The sequence below is a fragment of the Mandrillus leucophaeus genome, unplaced genomic scaffold, assembly GCF_000951045.1.
Source record: "Mandrillus leucophaeus isolate KB7577 unplaced genomic scaffold, Mleu.le_1.0 Scaffold933, whole genome shotgun sequence".
NCBI lineage: Eukaryota > Metazoa > Chordata > Mammalia > Primates > Cercopithecidae > Mandrillus > Mandrillus leucophaeus.
In genome coordinates this window covers 433,268-449,453 of record NW_012110175.1, presented here as the reverse complement: position 1 = coordinate 449,453, position 16,186 = coordinate 433,268, and the positions used below count along the sequence as shown (strand labels likewise).

Genomic DNA, 16,186 nt, shown 5'->3' with positions numbered 1-16,186 from the left:
TTTTTTGTACAGATGGGTTCTTCCTATGCTTCTCTAGTTGGTCTCAAACTCCTGGGCTCAAGTGGTCCTCCTGCTTGGCCTTCTAAAAGCTGAAATTACAGGTGTGAGCCACTACACCTGGCCCAATTGCATACTTTTATTTGCATCTAATGTTTGCACTTAACAAACATTGACTAAAGCAAGTCACATGGCTGAGCCCAGCACCAATAAGTCAGGGAAGGTGAGGCAGTGGGAGAGAATGAATATTTGCTGAACAGTCCAGGGGTCAGCAAACTATTTTGGTAAAGAGTCAGATGGTAAATATGTTTTGCTTTGTTGGCCATATTGTCTCTGTTGCAACCACTGAACTCTGCCGTTATAGCATGAAAGCAGCCTTAGATAATAATGTACCAACAATGAGAGTGACTGTGTTCCAATAAGCTATATTTACAAAACCAAGCAGCAGACTGGATTTGGCTCATGGGCCATAGTTTTCCAACTCCTAACTAATTTACCACATCAGCTCATAGAGTTTTATAAGGATTAAGTATATTAATATAGAGAAAGTGCTTTTAACATTCCTCTCCAGAGTAGCACTAATAAATATTGGCTTTCATTTATTGTTTGTTATCACTATCCAATATTATAGCACAATATTGGAAATAATAAAAATATTAAACAATACAGATAGGGTTAAATAAGTTATGGCATACCTGTGCTGCAAAATGTTATACGTCCATTTAAATACCAAAAAAATTGATATTTAAATGGACGTATAACATTTTACAGTATGGGTACAGTGGCTCACGCATATAATCCTAGCACTTTGGGAGGCTGAGGCAGGCCCATTGCTTGAGCCCAGGAATTCGAGATCACCCTGGGTAACATAGTGACACGCTGTCTTTATTTAAAAAGAAAATTTTTTTTAATATCAATTTTTTTTTGAGACAGGGTCTTGCTCTGTCACCCAGCCTAGAGTACAATAGCACATCATCACTTACTGCAGCCTCAATCTCCCCAGCTCAAGCAATCCTCGTGCCTCAGCCTTCCAAGTACCTGGGACTACAGTGCAAGCCACTGTGCCTGGCTAATTTTTTATTTTTTGTAGAGACAGGGTCTCACTGTGTTATCCAGGCTGGTCTCGAACTCCTGGACTCAAGCAATCCACCCACCTTGGCCTCCCAAAGTGCTGGGACTACAGGCATGAGCCTCTGTGCCCAGTCTTAAATATCAATTTTTTGAAGATATATCAAGACTATATAATGGCATAAAAACATGTTTATGTTAAATGAGAAAAAGAGATAAGTAATGTTTCATATGACCCCAACTTTATTTTTCTTATAATATATTTTAAACATGGAAAACAGCTAGGAAAGGAGTATGTCAAACGGGATCATTTAATTTTTTAATGTAATTATTCATTGTCCATTTTTTCTCCACTGGGCATAGCAATCTGGCATTATTTCAATAAGAAGGATGGAATCTGGGTTCACTGAAAACTCTTCTAGCTCTAATGTGTTTATCATTTTTTTTCCACTTGTGTTTTAATTGCTTAACAAACTAAGTATTTACCTTCAGAGATGGCTGATTAGAATGGATTAGATGGGGCTGGGCGAGGTAGCTCATGCCTATAATCCCAGAACTTTGGGAGGCCGAGGGAGGCAGATCACCTGAGTTAAAGACCAGCCTGGCCAACGTAGCAAAACCCCATCTCTACTAAAAATACAAAAATTAGCGGGATGTGGTGGTGCACGCCTGTAATCCCAACTACTTGGGAGGCTGAGGTAGGAGAATCGCTTGAACCTGGGAGGCAGAGGTTGCAGTGAACTGAGATTCCAGCCTGGGAGACAGAGCGAAACTCCATCTAAAAAAAAAAAGAATTAGATGGTCACTTTCCAATTTTTGTTGTTGTTGTTGTTGTTAAAGAAATGTTGTTCTGTTCTAGGACTCCTGGAAATCTATGTCAGAGTACCAAACAATGGGAAGAGCGTATCTCCTCACTGAGTCTCAGGCTGTATGAACAGTAGCTCCTTTGGGACCACATTCCCTGAGCAACCACAGTCCTTTCAGTGATAACAAAGGCAGAATACTGATACTTGGAGGTGAACAACCTCCTCCACCCCTCCCTGGCCTCTTCAGTATTTGGACATATACCTCTGCTTTTTTATGTATCAAGGGGAGATTAGCTTTCAATATTTAATTACCATGTGTCTAGGAGTCACATGAATAAAGATTGGAAAGGAAGCTTCAGAACCCCGTAGCCTCTTTCACCAATCTCACAGAATATTAGCAATTAAAGTTAATTTATTTTTTAAAACCCTTTACAGTAATAAAGTTTTATCTAAATTATAATCAGCCCCTGGATACTCCAAGAGTCTAAGCTGTGTTGAAAATTGTTATATTAATAAACTTGTAAGTACTTAGAAGTAACTACTCTAAGTAAATTTTGCCCTAAAATATGCTTTAGACTCTGAAGTATAAAAGGACCATGCATTCTCATCTCTAAGTTTAGGTAAAACAGAGTTAAACTTTATTTTTAGTAATTGAATCATTAGTGAGTTTAAGTACCAATTAGGATTCCCATCAAAGATTTGTGTGTGGCTGTTGTATGTTTTAGTAAGCACTAGATCCACTGTGGCACCTTAGGCCTAATCTCAGGGAGAAATGGACACCTGATTTGCCCATTCTGGTGCCAGAATCTTAACATCTTAACTGCAATAATAAGGTAATATGAATTCTATTATGTCTATATCGCAAGGATTGTTTTTGTTTGTTTGTTTATTTGTTTGTTTGTTTCAAGACAGGGTCTTGCTCTATCACCTAGGCTAGAGTGCAGTGGTGTGAACATGGCTCACAGTAGCCTTGAACTCCTGGGCTTAAGCAATCCTCCTACCTCAGCCTCCTGTGTAGCTGGGACTACAGGCATGTGCCATCACACCCAGCTGATTTTTTAGTTTTTGTAGAGATGGGGTCCCACTTTTTTGCCCAGGCCGCTCTCAAACTCCTGAGCTCAAGCAATCCTCAGCCTCCCAAAGTGCTGGGATTATAGGTGTGAGCCACCGCTCTTAGTATCATGAGCAATTTCTAATACTTTGGAGTTCTTTATCATGGAACTTGGTGTACATAGCAAAAGATTTGTTGATAGTTTTTGAGCCCATCATATGCAATGAGAACTGTTTTCAGTCAACTTAGACATAAATACATGAGACTACAAATACTATTAATGGATTCTAATAGGAACTTCCAGTTCTTCTCCTCTAAGGCAGAAGAAAGAATCCTTAATCAGAATGGCCAAGAAAGCTGTCTCTATTCTAGTTGGGATGTCCCGATTGCTTTTCTCCTTACCCCTAGACCCTGCTTTGCTGATCCTCTTCTGGAGTGGTAGCTGGTCTCCAAAGAAGACCCCTCAGTGAACCGTGCCTACTAGTAGTCATTCCCTTATGTGGTCCTTTCCTGTGTTAATTCTGAGCTGGCCATTTCTAACCAAAAGAATTCTACAGAAATGACGCAGCCTTCCCTTTGCTGTCTTGGAACACTTACTCTGAGCAAAGTCAGCCATCATGTAAGAAGTTCAATTGCCTTGACACCACCAAACTTTGAAGAAGCCCAGCCAGCCACATAAAGCTGTTCCAGCCACCTCAGTTGAGAGGTTGGACATGTGAATGAAGAAGCCATCTATCTGCACATCCAACCCACATAGTCCTTCAGATGGTTCCAGTCTTGATCACAAATGCATGAGAACCTTAAAGAGAGAACTGCTTAGCTTAGTCCGGTCATCCGTCAGAACCATGAGAGACAAATAGTTATTTTAAGCCTCCGAGTTTTAGATGGTTTGTTATATAGCAATGGAAAATCAAAACACTTAGTGTTTTTGCTTATCCTTGTCCTTCTGCACTGGGATGTTGAAGATCCCTATGATGAGTTCTTTTCACCTGCAATTGCAAATGCCAACATTCCTTTTATATATAGATTGCTAGTGGAGGTTACACTTTCCTCCCATATGCTCTGTAAGATGCTGGCTGTCTAATTGTTAATTAAAACCCATCTGCATGCCTGCTTTTTTAACCCTGGGGATGCCTTTTGTTTTCTTAGCCTTGAAGCTTTTTCAACATGTGCCTGGCCTGTGTTCTCTAAAGCAGCAGGAGCAAGGAAAAGGATTATAGTCTTCAGCTTTTGCCAGGAGAAGTCACTTCCTCAGTGGCTAAGACCTAGAATTGCACCTATCCCAGGGCATGTCTGTGACACATCCTGTGTAAAACCTTTAGACTTCCTCCTGGCACAACAGAGTTGGAGCCAAAGCTGTTTCAGCTTTCTAAGCCTAATATCACATCAGCATGTGGTTGAATTATATGTTTCCAAAGTCTCTTTCAAACCTTCTAAGTCTATGATTTTCAGGAACATTGAATATAATATATGGGATACACAGAGTATCTCCTGCAGTGACTGGCACAGAATGCAGCTCCATATTATGTGGATTTTTTTTCCTTACAGAAGTTGAAGAGAAAAATACACATTTTTAAATATTTATATTCTTTGTATATAAAAGTATAAAGATTACTTACTGAAAAATCAGTGGAATACTCTACAGCAAAGAAAATGAACAAACTGGCTATATGTATCAGCATGGTTAAATCTCATGGTATAATGCTGAGGGATGGATGCAAGTCGAAATAGAATAGGCTTCTACTTGTGTAAAGTTCAAACAATCAACATCAAACTCTGCATTGTAGGGATACATGATCAGCGGTTAAACTGCTTAGAAAAGCACATAAACAGATGATTATCATGGTAGTCAAGAGCATGTTGGGAGGTTGGGGGTCAGTGAGGGTATTAGAAAATTATGGGGTTTTTATTTATTTATTTTTTTGAGACGGAGTTTCATTCTTGTCATCCAGGCTGGAATGCAATGGCACAATCTCATCTCACGGCAACCTCTGCCTCCTGGGTTCAAGTGATTCTCCTGCCTCAACCTCCCAAGTAGCTGGGATTACAGGCACATGCCATCATGCCCAGCTAATTTTTGTATTTTTAATAGAGATGGGGTTTCACTATGTTGGCCAGGCTGGCCTCGAACTCCTGACCTCAAGTGATCTGCCCGCCTCAGCCTCCCAACGTGCTGGGATTACAGGCATGAGCCACCACACCTGGCCAGAAAATTCTGTATTTTTACCCAAGTGGTAGTTATTTAGATATTTGCTTTATAATTATAATGTAAGCTGTATTTATATATTTTATATAATTCTATATTAATATTTTACAGTAAAAAAGATTTTTTTAAGCATCAAGAGACTTGTAGATCTTAGAGACATATTTAAATACATACATTAAACACATATATGCAAATAGATTTTTCTAATTAAAAAAGTAATACATATTTGTTATAGAAAATTAAGAGAAGAAAAATGAAAATTATCCATAATCCCACCACCTCTTGACAGTTTGAGACAACAACCCTTCATGTTTTGTTTATTTCCTTGCAGTTTCTAAAGTTTTTTGGTGATTTCTCTTTCTAAAAGCCAAATTGGGAACATATCATACACGGGATTTTGAAAGCGGGTTTTTTTCACTTAATGTATCACGAGCTATTTCTTTTACTTTGACACTTCTTTGAAATAGTGTTTTACTGTGGAGCCTAGTCACAGGCTTGAGAATCACCCCATGCAATTGATTCACTAGTTGTTCTTGGCATTTTGTTATACTGTCAACCTCTAAGCATAAGAAATATGAACCAGCATTCAGAGAAAATGTGGAAATTATCTGTTTTTTATTGAAACTTTATTTCCTGATTTTTCATAAAATCAAAACACAGAATATGCTCCTGCAAATAAAATCTTTAAACTTCAGATCAAAGAATAATTCAGATTCTCTCTATAAATACAAAAATTCACCTCTTAAAAAATTAAGAATGCTAAAACTGTGACCAGTAAAATCGTATTGCCATTTTTTTTTTTTTTTGAGACAGAGTCCCCACTCTCAAAATTAAGAACATTTGTGTATAGAGTAATTTGGGGTAAAGTAAAAGGACTTTGTGCTTTACAAGTTTATGAAAGATGCAGAGTATGAAAAATAGATAATAGAAGTAGCCTTTTTTTTTTTTTTTTTTTGAGATGGAGCGTCACTCTGTCGCCCAGGCCGGAGTGCAGTGGCATGATCTCGGCTCCCTGCAACCTCCACCTCCTGGGTTCAAGCGATTCTCCTGCCTCAGCCTCCCGAATCGCTGGGATTACAGGCTCCCACCAACACGCATAGCTAATTTTTGTGTTTTTAGTAGAGTCGGGGTTTCACTGTGTTGGCCAGGATGGGCTCGATCTCTTGATTTGATGATCCCCCGGCATCAGCCTCCCAAAGTGCTGGGATTACTGACATGAGCCACTGCACGGCCAGAAGTAGTCTTAAATGGCTAAATTTTGGTATGTTGCCTCTTTCTGCCTATTTTTAAAACTTAATGTAAAGTTACAAACAAGATCAAAGATTTTCAGGTTTGTTTTGAAATAAATTATCACAATGAAATCAAACAGTATTTTAAAAGAAGAAAAATTATTACTATTTTTTAGAGTAGAATTGGCATTTTGTGTCATCATGGGCTTACAATAAAATATTGGCAATCATTTACTCTAGTGATAACTGCTTCTGTTATTTCCAGACAGATATTATATTTTTAAAATTGAGTAATAGTTTATGCATTAAAGGCTAATTTAAGATAAAATGCTAGTGTCGTACAAATTTGGCTCTTTCAACCCCACAATTTTTGTTTTCATTTTATTGTGTAACTGTGATACAGAGTTTCTCAAACACATTGTGGGCCTGATGGTGCTTTGCTGTGGGGGGCTACATTGTACATTGTAGGATGTTTAGCAGCATCTCTGGCTGCTACTCCACAAGATTTCAGTAGCAACCTCCAGTTGGGAAACCAAACACGTCTCCAGACATTGCCAAGTGTCCCCTGTGGGGCAAACTAAGTCCATTTGAGAATCACTGCCATAGTGTATTTACGAAAATTCTTACCCTGCTTTTCAGGAACACAATGAGGAATAAAGCAACATACCATTACCAGCTAGGCACACAATCTGCAGAATAAAAAACTGCTGGGCAGTCATTGTGAATAGTTCAGCATAAATAAAAAGGTCAGATGACATTTCTTAATCAAAGACTACATTATCTAGGTAATTGGTACAGAACAGACCGCTAGAAACATTTTAGTGAGTGGCACACAGGGAAATTAAATTAGTTAATAGCTACAGATGTAATTTATGGCTGTTTCTTCAATCATTATTTTTAAATGTGAGGCTGCAGGATCTGCAGATATTAAAGGACCCATGAAGGTCCTTTTACTACTTTGTGTTACCCCCAAATCACAGCAATTCTCCATGGCAAGCTGGAAGAAAAATGTGTCTCACTCCTTTTGTTATTATGTCTACAACAGGTGATGCCCAGTGCCCTGCTGGGAACATCATCAATCTAACTTCCTCTCAAAAATGTTTGGCATTCTTTATCATGACAAGTAGTCACTGGGCAATCCAGTTCATAGGGTGTTTTTCCATTTAAACATATGCCAGAGGAAGTAGAAAAACATAGCTATTTGATAGAGAAAAGAAAAATATTTAAATATTATCACAGAACCATTATCACACCTAAAAAAAACTAAAATAATCCTTTACTGTCATCAAGTATACTGTCATTCTTAAAATTTTCAATTGTCTTACAAATGTCATTTTTTACAGGTTTTCATTTGAATCAGGACTCAAAAAAGATACATGTGTTGTAATTATTTGATATATTTCTCTCATTTTTTGAAATAGGGTCTCTCTGTGTCACCCAGGCTGGAGTGCAGCAGTGCAGTCTTGGCTCACTACAACCTCTGCTTCCCAGGCTCAAGCAATCCTCTCACCCTAACCTCCCAAATAGCTGGGACTGCAGGTGTGAGCCACCATGCTTGGCTAATTTTTATTTTTGTTTTTTGAGATGGAGTCTTGCTCTGTCACCCAGGTTGGAATGCAGTGGCACAATCTCGGCTCACTACAACCTCCGTCTACCATGTTCAAGCAATTTTCCTGCCTCAGCCTCCTGAGTAGCTGGGATTACAGGTGCATGCCACCACACTCAGCTAATTTTTGTATTTTTAGTATGGGCGGGGTTTTACCACGTTGGCCAGGCTGGTCTCGAACTCCTGACCTCAAGTTATTCGCCTGCCTCGGCCTCCCAAAGTTCTGGGATTACAGGCGTGAGCTCCAGGGTGGCCTTGGCTAATTTTTAAATTTTTTCATAGAGACAGTGGCTCACTATATTGTCCAGGCTGGTCTCAAATTCCTGTACTCAAGTGATTCTCCTACCTCAGCCTCCAAAAGTGCTGAGATTACAGATGTGAGCCACCACATCTAGCCTAATATATTTCTTAAATGGTTTTTATTTCAGTTTCCCCTTCCCCTTTTCTCCCTCCTTGTAATTTATTTGTTGAAGAAACTGGATTGTTTGTATTACAGTGTTTCCCACAGGCTGGAGTTTGCTGATTATATCTTATAGTGTCACTTACTTAAGTGTCACTTGTGTTCCTCTGTCTCATGTATTTCCTGTAAACTGGTAGCTGCAGCTAAAAGGCTTGATCAGATTCAGATTCAGTTTTCTTTTTGGCAAGTCCGAAAAGAAGATGATAGCCACTGACAGTATTGTTGGCTTCTTGCCCAGTGACTGGCAAATTGATTTAGCTAACATTTGCCGAATACTTACTATGTGCCCAGCAATATGCTTATATTTTATAGGCATTATGTCATTTCATCTTATTTAGGTTCACAATGTTAGTACATGTCAATTTCTATCTGATGACCAGACCTCTTATTAGAGACGAGTCATCTTAAATATCTTTCAGACAAACCCCATGGTATATACCCCATTGTCATTTATGTGATTTAATTTGGGGTTTAATCTGAATTTTCTTTTTGCTTAGAACAATTCAAAAGTATCTTGCATTAAAGGCACTTTTTAATTTTAATAATAAAGCTCAAAGACCTACAATTTTACTGAGAATTCATTGTACTCAAGCCTTTTGGTACAGGGATTCACCATCTGTTAACCTCACAAAGATATCTAAACCACAAATAGGGCCAACAGAATTCAGTATTTCCTGAGTCTCTTTTTCGTTTGCACTCATTGTCTTCTGCAGGTGCGCTTCTGTCTCATGTCTTTCTGCTTCTTTGCATGCTCACAGTGCCCACAGTATCCTACTGTTCCCAGTGTGAGAAACTGGCTCGTGATTGTAAAAGCAAAACTAGCTTTTCATTGTTTGTTTACGTATCTTTAATTTATTCTGCCGAATTCTCTTCGTAGCCCTCAGTTCTGCTGTTTATAAAACCAGACCATGGGTGCTACAGACTCAAAAAATAAATGTCAACTAGTCTTGACTTCAAGTGTCACTTTTGAAGATGAAACTGTTTGATATGTAGTTGATGGAAAAAAGGCATCAACCAGCCCGAGTTGCAATTAGAACACAAGAGCACTGGAAACAAAACAATGCAAAGAGGATCCTATTGTGTAGCTTTACAAGTTGACATGCAAAGAGTAATTTATTTTTACTATATCTTAACCCTTCTTCAGTCATTTCTCCTTTAACAGTTGTTAGCGTGTCCTCAGTTTCCAGAATATCTATTAGGTGAAACATTTGGTTGGTTGAACAAAAGGAACATAAAGCCCTGGTGAATACAATAGGGAAATAGAAATGACTGTAGAGCTTAATTTCTGGTTCTGGTTGTCAGTATGAGACATTAGACAAATAGCCAGATTCTCTGTTCTTATTTCTTTAAAACAAAATTATTTTTATCATGATTTTCCTAAAGACCTTTAAGATTCTTATGTGAAACAGTCTTTTGTAAGCTTCTAGTAAATAGGAATTGTACCTCTATTTACCTGATCTCACAAGGTGCCCAGGGTAGCGTGGTACACGTGCTTGTGCCTAAAAAGTAGCTTTGGATGATGGTGGTATTTGAAAGGTTATACATCTTAAAGGATATTTTGTTCCCTTTTTCCTTGGCAGGACCAAGGGGCTTCCTTTTCTGACACCAGTGCTGTTTGGACTCCATGAAAGTGCACTTTGTTCTAGAATTGCCATATGAAAGCCTAGAATATATATTGGGTTATTCCAAGAAGGGTGAGAAGTCACGTTCTAGGACATCGAATGCTGATTTGGTGCTGAATGAATGATTGTTATGTTCTTTTTTACTCACAGGCTCGCTTCTCATATGTGCGGATGAAATATCTTTTCTTTTCCTGGTTAGCGGTTTTTGTTGGAAGCTGGATTATATATGTGCAGTATTCTACCTATACAGAATTATGCAGAGGAAAGGACTGTAAGAAAATAATAGTAAGTATTTTAAATTTCCTGTTTACTAAAAAGCCTCTTCATAACACACTATATTTACTACTTACATACTTACTAATGATGTTTTTAAAAATAAAAGTTAATTTGACATTAGAATTGTGCTAATCTTCTTAGCTTTTTGATATGATCCGTTAGTAAAGTTTTCCCCACTTTGAAAATTCCAGTGTTCAGAAATTTAAATATATTACACATAGATAAGTTAGTGTGGGACATCCTCAATACAAAGAGGTATTTTTATTTTTTAGATATATATATATATTTTTAACTATATTTAAGTTTTAGTTTATTTCAATCAGATGAGTTTTTTAATGTTTAGACTATAAAAGTTTATTTAAAGGCAGACTTTCTAGAACACATCTTTTGAATAAATGGAGTTACTCTTGAATACCAAAATGTATCTAAAAAGAATATTATTCTGTTTCTATCCTAGTGCTTGGATATATCTCAGAAAAATGACTATCAGTCTAAGTTTCTAGTAGTGATCATTGATTCTATAGACTTATATTTTAAAAATTTGAGAATTTCTAGTAAATTTAACTCCTTATTTTCTACTGGTACTTTCTTTTTTCTTTCTTTTTTTGAGATGAAGTCTCGCTCTGTTGCCCAGGCTGGAGTGCAGTGGTGCAACCTCAGCTGATTGCAACCTCTGCCTCCCGGATTCAAGCGATTCTCTTGCCTCAGCCTCCCAAGTAGCTGGAATTACAGGCTTGCACTACCTCGCCTGGCTAATTTTTATATTTTCAGCAAAGATGGGATTTCACCATGTTGCCCAGGCTGGTCTCGAACTCCTGGCCTCAAGTGATCCGCCCTCCTTGACTTCCCAAGGAGCTGGGATTACAGGCATGAGCCACTGCACCTGGCCTCTACCTGTACTTTCTAATATAAAGAATATTAAAACACTTCATCTCAGGATTATATTTGAATAATAATGATTTTGGGAGTTCCAATTATTATAACTTATTAAAGATTCTATAGTTATTGAGTGGCTACTCTTTACCCAGGCCAGTGGTGCGTGCATATAACAGGGAAAAAATGTCTTTGACCTTATAAAACTTACACTGGATCAGGAAAGAAAGTGAGTAATTACAGTAAGGTAAGATAAATAAGATAGTAACTGTTATGGGAACATAAGACGGAAACCTGGAGCTTCCCCAAGTTCTAAGAAAATAAAAACCAGTTTAACACGAGGTGCTCCATCAGTCAGGATACAAAAGCGCGTTATTCCGCAGGAGTGTTACCATCTCTTAACTAGGCAAGGGAAGGGAATGAGTTAGTAAAGAAGAGTCCTAAGTCAAGGTTCAAAGATAACAATCCTATGTGCATTCCAACCGGCCATTCTAGATCCTTGAGGAATTTTAAGATAGGAGGTACCTCTGGGGCCAATGTCCTGGGTACTTTACATGTTCATTAATCCTTAGTATAATAGTGTACAGATAAAGAACTATGACCCAGAGAGACAGGAGAATTTGCCCAAGATGATGGAACCAGAATTTGATCCTAATTCTGTCTCTCTGTGAAGCTCATACTCCTTCTGCTACCCTACATCAGAAAAGACTAACAGAAGAAGTGACAGTTTAATAAAGCTAATAAAACCCCACAAAACTCAGTTTCTAGCCTTCAGTGAAGGAGGAAACAGGAGGTAGATAGTCAAGTTAAAAAACATACAAATAACCAAAACTATTTGAAATGTGTATTTCTCTTTCTCTAGGCCACCTTTCTCAAACTAGGTACCTTGGAGCACATTAATAGATATTCCATGGATAAAATATGTCCCTGGTCAGATGTATTTGGAAACAGAGGGTTAAATAAAGATAACAGCTGACTTTACTGAGGACTTCTTAGGGTCTTTTAAATACCAATGTGTGTTATGCATCTCCAAGACAGAGCAAATATACTTGATCAGAAAAAACCATGTCCCCACCACAGCCCTCCAGGAAGACCTGTTAACATCATCTGGTAATGTTAGAAAGACTGTTCTAAGAGATTAAGACAAAATGAAATGGATATGCTTTTAAATATCTTGTATTATTATAATATCCTTCAAATGTAAGGCAAATATTGGTATATGTTCTGTCATGAGTAAATTAGAGTTGAAGTGCTTCATTACTTTTCACTTTGATTTAATTTCCCTTTAATTTATAAGAAGTGAAAACAGAACATAATTCTAGCATAATTTAATGGTTAGCGTATCAAACCCTGAAGATAGTGAAAGAGCTTTCTGAGTCTAAAATACATCATTTTCCTAAGACTGGCTTTTAAAAAATTAGAGTTATTCTGCATTTGGGATTATGTTCTTAAAACCTATCATAACTAGTAGTACTAAAGTCAGTAGTACTAAGCTAAGATAGTACTAATATTGTATAGCAATTGTGGGATTGGAACTAAAAAGCAAGCAAAACAAATATTGTTAAAGTATATTTTAGCCAGGCAGGGTGGCATACACATGTAGTCCCACCTACTTGGGACGCTGAGGTGGGAGGATCCCTTAAATCCAGGAATTTGAGATTGTAGTGAACTATGATCCTGCCACAACACACTCCAGCCTGGACAACAGAGCAAGACTTCATCTCAAAAATAAAATAACCTTTTAAAAAGTATATTTTAAAGCCACAAAGTGCTAACAAGATAGGAGGGAATTACTTGATCAAGATCTGGGAGAGGATAAGTTTTTTTTTTTTTTTTTTTTTTTTTTGAGACAGAGTTTTGCTCTGACACCCAGGCTGGAGTGCGATGGTGCAATCTCGGCTCACTGCAACTTCTGCCTCCCAGGTTCAAATGATTCTCCTGCCTCAGCCTCCCAAGTAGCTGGGACTACAGGCACCCACCACCACACCTGGCTAATTTTTCTATTTTTAGTAGAGATGGGGTTTCGCCATGTTGGCCAGGCTGGTCTCAAACTCCTAACCTCAGGTGATCCACCTGCCTTGCCCTCCCAAAGTGCTGGGATTACATGCATAAGCCACTGCACCCAGCCAAGAGGATAAGATTTGAAAGAGCTGAGCCTAGTTTTTGTGGCTGCTATTAACTGGAGATGTATGATCTAAAATTGAAGTGTACAGTTTTATGGGGCTAGGGTAATAAAAATCTACTACATCCAACCAAGGATGGGATGGGAACCCTGGCACACCTTGCTTTGGGCTGAGACCTTAAAGGAATGAACCCCAGGAGTAAAGGTAAACTAAAAGAGTCTCAGAATGGTGAGCTGACTTTTATGGTCTCTTTTACCCTGGGGGGAATTTGCTGATTCTAGGCATGGGCAGGGGTCTGAGAAGCAGAAACCTTATATTGGCGGAAAGCCCCTACTGGGGACAAGAAACCAGCAGAGCCTTTGTAGAAAACCAGGGGAACCTCATGCCTACAGCCAGTTATCCCATTGGGATATTTGCCAATTCCTGGGCTCTGCAGAATGGGAGGTTAAAAACTGCATTGGAAAACCTTTGAAAAGCAGAGCAGACACTTTGGCAGTCTCACAAGATACAGATTAGAGTTATGAACTTGCCAGAAGGAGAAACCCCAGTGAATACCAAGCTCTCAGTTAAAAATCCTAGAGGGATATATATCCTTGGACATAAGTAGCTAGAGCTTTACCCAGAGCTACAACAGAGCCTCAACTTCAAACAGCCCCTGATTTTGTTAAGGTAATCAGCTACCATTACCTTTGTCTCCTAGACAGAAGACATTATGTGGAAAAGTACAAAGAAGGCCAAAAGACAAAATAAAATGACCAGAAATCAAGAGATAAGCACAGATACTAGAAGCAGATCTGCAGATGATCCAGATATTAGAGTTATTCAAAAAGGATGTAAAAATAACTGTTTATATTCATGTTCAAATAAATAGGAATAAAGGTAGAAGAAATAGGTAAAACAGTGGATAATATTAACAGAGAATTGTAATATGTAAAAAAGAATCAGGGCTGGGCATGGTGGCTCATGCCTGTAGTCCCAGCACTTTGGGAGGCCGAGGTGGGCAGATCACTTGACTCCAGGAGTTTGAGACCAGCCTGGCCAACATAATGAAAACCTGTCTCTACTAAAAATACAAAAAATTAGCCGAGTGTAGTGGCACACACCTGTAATTCCAGCTACTCAGAAGACTGATGCACAAGAATCACATGAACCCAGGAGGCAGAGGTTGCAGTGAGCTGAGATCACACCACTGCACCCCAGCCTGGGTGACAGAGGGAGACTCTGTCTCAAAAAAAAAAAAAAAAAGATTTAAAGAAAAAGAATCAGGAAGATAGTATGGAGGGTTCTCAAATTGTTAAACATAGAATTACCTTATGATCCAGTAAATCCATTTCTGGGTATATATACCAAAACAAATTGAAATCAGGGATTCAAATGGATTCTGGCACACCAAGGTTCACAGTAGCATTATTCACAGTAGCCAAAAGGTGGAAACAAGCCAACTGTCCATCATATATAGATACAATGGAATATTAGCCTTTAAAAAAAGTGAAATTCTGATACATGCTACAACATGGATGAATATTGGAAACATTATGCTACATGAAAGAAGCCAAACACAAAAAGACAAATATTGTATGATTCCATTATATGCTGCAATACCTAGAATAACAATTACGTATAAAATGGGAGAAGGATAAAGGAAATTAAAGTGTTTAAGTCCTTACAATATTGCAGAGTAGGATAAAAGAATCAACCAGTTAACTTTAGACTTTGATAATTCAAGGATGCATATTATTATTTCTAGGATAACCTGTAGAATAGAAAAAGAGTGTATCATTTCCAAACTAACATAGAAAAAATTGAATAATAAAAGAATAAAAGAGGCCAGGTGCGGTGGCTCACACCTGTAATCCCAGCACTTTGGGAGGCTGAGGCGGGTGGATCACCTGAGGTTGGGAGTTCGAGACCAGCCTGACCAACATGGAGAAACCCCACCTCTAAATACAAAATTAGCCGGGCGTGGTGGTGCATGTCTGTAATCCCAGCTACTTGGGAGACTGAGGCAGGAGAATCACTTGAACCCAGGAGGTGGAGGTTGCAGTGAGCCAAGATCACACCAGTGCACTCCAGCCTGGGCAACAAGAGCAAAACTCAGTCTCTCAGGAAAAAAAGATAATAATAAAAGAATAGCCCAAAAGAAGGCAAGAAAGTAAAGAAAAAGAAACAGAACAGGCAGGATAAGTAAAAAAAAAAAAAAAAAATACATAATAAGATGAAAGATGTCACAGATTGAATTCCCTGGAAAGCAGACTTAGAGACTAAGATTTGCCTGCAGCAAGTTGATTAAGTTGGGCTCTTGGGATTAACATCTGTAGAGAGTGAGGAAGCAGAGTAAGTCGGAGGGAAAAGTTGAACTGCACTGCAGTAACAAAGGCCTTAAAGGTCAACCCTATAGGGAATTCTGGAGCTGGATGACTTTGCAAAGGTCCAGACCTTTATCCCCCTCACTGACCAGTCAGTGGAAGCAGATTCCCACCTTTACCCCCATCCCTGCAAGGAGGTATCACCTTGGGCAAGGCTGTACTCTAGCTGAGGGCAGGCCTAAAGAAGCTGAGAGCTATTTGCTACCTATACTCCCAGTGCTGAAGGAATAAGTGCTCCAATCCTGGAGAAGGAGATTTGGGTGGCTTACCATGGCATCAGATGGAGTATATTTAAACCCACATATGATGGTAATTACAGTATATTATCAGTGAACCAAATGATTCAGTTGAAAGACAAAGATTGTGAGGCTGTATTTAAAAATCAAAATCCAGGCCAAGCACGGTGGCTCATGCCTGTAATCCCAGCACTTGGGGAGGCCGAGGTGGGTGGATCACCTGAGGTCAGGAGTTTGAGACCAGCCTGGCCAACATGGTGAAACCCC

The 16,186-nt window shown here is 38.7% G+C and overlaps 1 protein-coding gene across 5 annotated transcripts in view; it reads left to right on the top strand.

The window, feature by feature from the left end:
- The first annotated feature begins 9,482 nt into the window (after positions 1 to 9,482).
- FAM69A (family with sequence similarity 69, member A) overlaps positions 9,483 to 16,186 on the top strand; it is a 64,964-nt gene continuing 58,260 nt past the window's right edge. For 3 of the 5 annotated variants that reach the window (XM_011970216.1, XM_011970214.1, XM_011970211.1), the window contains exon 1: positions 9,687 to 10,330. In XM_011970216.1, the coding sequence (XP_011825606.1) occupies positions 10,163 to 10,330 (168 nt within the window). In that variant the 5' untranslated portion in view covers positions 9,687 to 10,162. Of the gene's footprint in view, positions 9,666 to 9,686; positions 10,331 to 16,186 lie in introns of those variants that run through there. The other 2 variants (XM_011970212.1, XM_011970213.1) reach the window with 2 other exon arrangements.